This window comes from Gallinula chloropus (assembly GCF_964237585.1).
Source record: "Gallinula chloropus genome assembly, chromosome: 34".
NCBI lineage: Eukaryota > Metazoa > Chordata > Aves > Gruiformes > Rallidae > Gallinula > Gallinula chloropus.
In genome coordinates this window covers 575,390-577,021 of record NC_140119.1, presented here as the reverse complement: position 1 = coordinate 577,021, position 1,632 = coordinate 575,390, and the positions used below count along the sequence as shown (strand labels likewise).

Genomic DNA, 1,632 nt, shown 5'->3' with positions numbered 1-1,632 from the left:
TTAGCCATGGCCATATCATCAGGAGAGGTGGAAACACCTGAATGATGAGGGAGGTGAAAGACACAGACTAGAGGTAATGCAGGTACAGGGGATGGTGAGTGTTTCTTCTGCTGCCATGGAAAACAATCCTGGAAATTCCCCTTCTGGCATGGTGGGAAAGCATTGTCACTGCAAATAAGTAGTTGACTGAATCAGCTGAAATAAATGTGCTTGTAATTTTTTTCTAAATATAAGGAAAAAATAAAAAGAAGGGGAAAAATGGCCTTTGGAGGCAGACATGATGCAAAGAGAGCACAGTGTCTGGGTCCCACAAGACCAAGGGATACTTCATTAGGAATGGGATGTACATGGATCATGTTATTATAGCTTAGACAAACTTGAAGGCAAAAAAAGAAACCAAATTCTTTCCCTCTCCCAGCTAGAAAACCTTTCTAAATAAGGAGTGGTTGTGATGTGAGTTACATGATCTGTGATATGAGCAGTTTATTATATTTTAGAAATATCCAGTCATCAGTTTCCACATGGCATCCTTGAGCTCCTGGTTCCTCATACTGTAGATGAGCGGATTCACTGCTGGTGGAACCACCGAGTAAAGAAATGACACTACCAGGTCCAGAAATAAGGAGGAGATGGAGGGGGGCTTCAGGTAGGCAAACACGGCAGTGCTGACAACGAGGGAGACCACAGCCAGGTGAGGGAGGCAGGTGGAAAAGGCTTTGTGTCGTCCCTGCTGCGAGGGGATCCTCAGCACAGTCCTGAAGATCTGCACATAGGACACCACAATGAACACAAAACACCCAAAAAATAAGCAGACAGCGATTACAGTGTGTCCAGTTTCCCTGAGGTAGGCATGTGAGTAGGAGAGCTTGAGTATCTGGGGGATTTCACAGAAGAACTGGTCAACAGCATTGCTATGGCAGAGGGGAAGGGAAAATGTGTTGACTGTGTGCAGCACAGCACTGAGAAACCCACTGGCCCAGGCAGCTGCTGCCATGTGGACACAAGCTCTGCTGCCCAGGAGGGTCCCGTAGTGCAGGGGGTGGCAGATGGCAACGTAGCGGTCATAGGCCATGACAGTGAGGAGACAGTACTCTGTGACAATCAAAAATACAAAGAAAAAGAGTTGAGCCACACATCCTGTGTAGGAAATGGCCCTGGTGTTCCACAAGGAATTGGCCATGGATTTGGGAACAGTGGTGGAGATGCAGCCAAGATCAGAAACAGAGAGGTTGAGTAGGAAGAAGTACATGGGGGTGTGGAGGTGGTGGTCACAGGCTATGGTGATGATGATGAGGCCATTGCCTAGGAGAGCAGCCAGGTAGATGCCCAGGAAGAGGCAGAAGTGCAGGAGCTGCAGCTCCCGTGTGTCTGCAAAGGGCAGGAGGAGGAACTGGCTGATGAGGCTGCTGTTGGACATACGTTTTTGCTGGCATGGAGACCTGTTCAAATAGGAAAAGGCAGTGAGAATTTAGGGAACTCTTCTCTGAGGAAAAACTGTATTCAGGAAAAGTTTTCCAGGTCAGTTTTGGAAGGGCTTGTTTTGTCCTGGCTCCAGCGTGCCACTGCTGGGAGGAGGGTCAGCTGTGGGCTCTGGAGAACTCAGTCCTGCCTGGCAGCAGTCAGTAAATAGAA

At 48.3% G+C, this 1,632-nt stretch overlaps 1 protein-coding gene across 1 annotated transcript; it reads right to left on the bottom strand.

Annotated features, from left to right (window-relative positions):
- Window positions 1-493: 493 nt before the first annotated feature.
- Window positions 494-1,417, bottom strand: LOC311202996 (olfactory receptor 14A16-like; the record flags this gene model as incomplete). Its single annotated transcript, XM_084277634.1, has 1 exon — window positions 494-1,417. The coding sequence occupies one exon, from the start codon at window positions 1,415-1,417 to the stop codon at window positions 494-496; it is 924 nt and encodes a 307-aa protein (XP_084133760.1).
- Window positions 1,418-1,632: the final 215 nt, after the last annotated feature.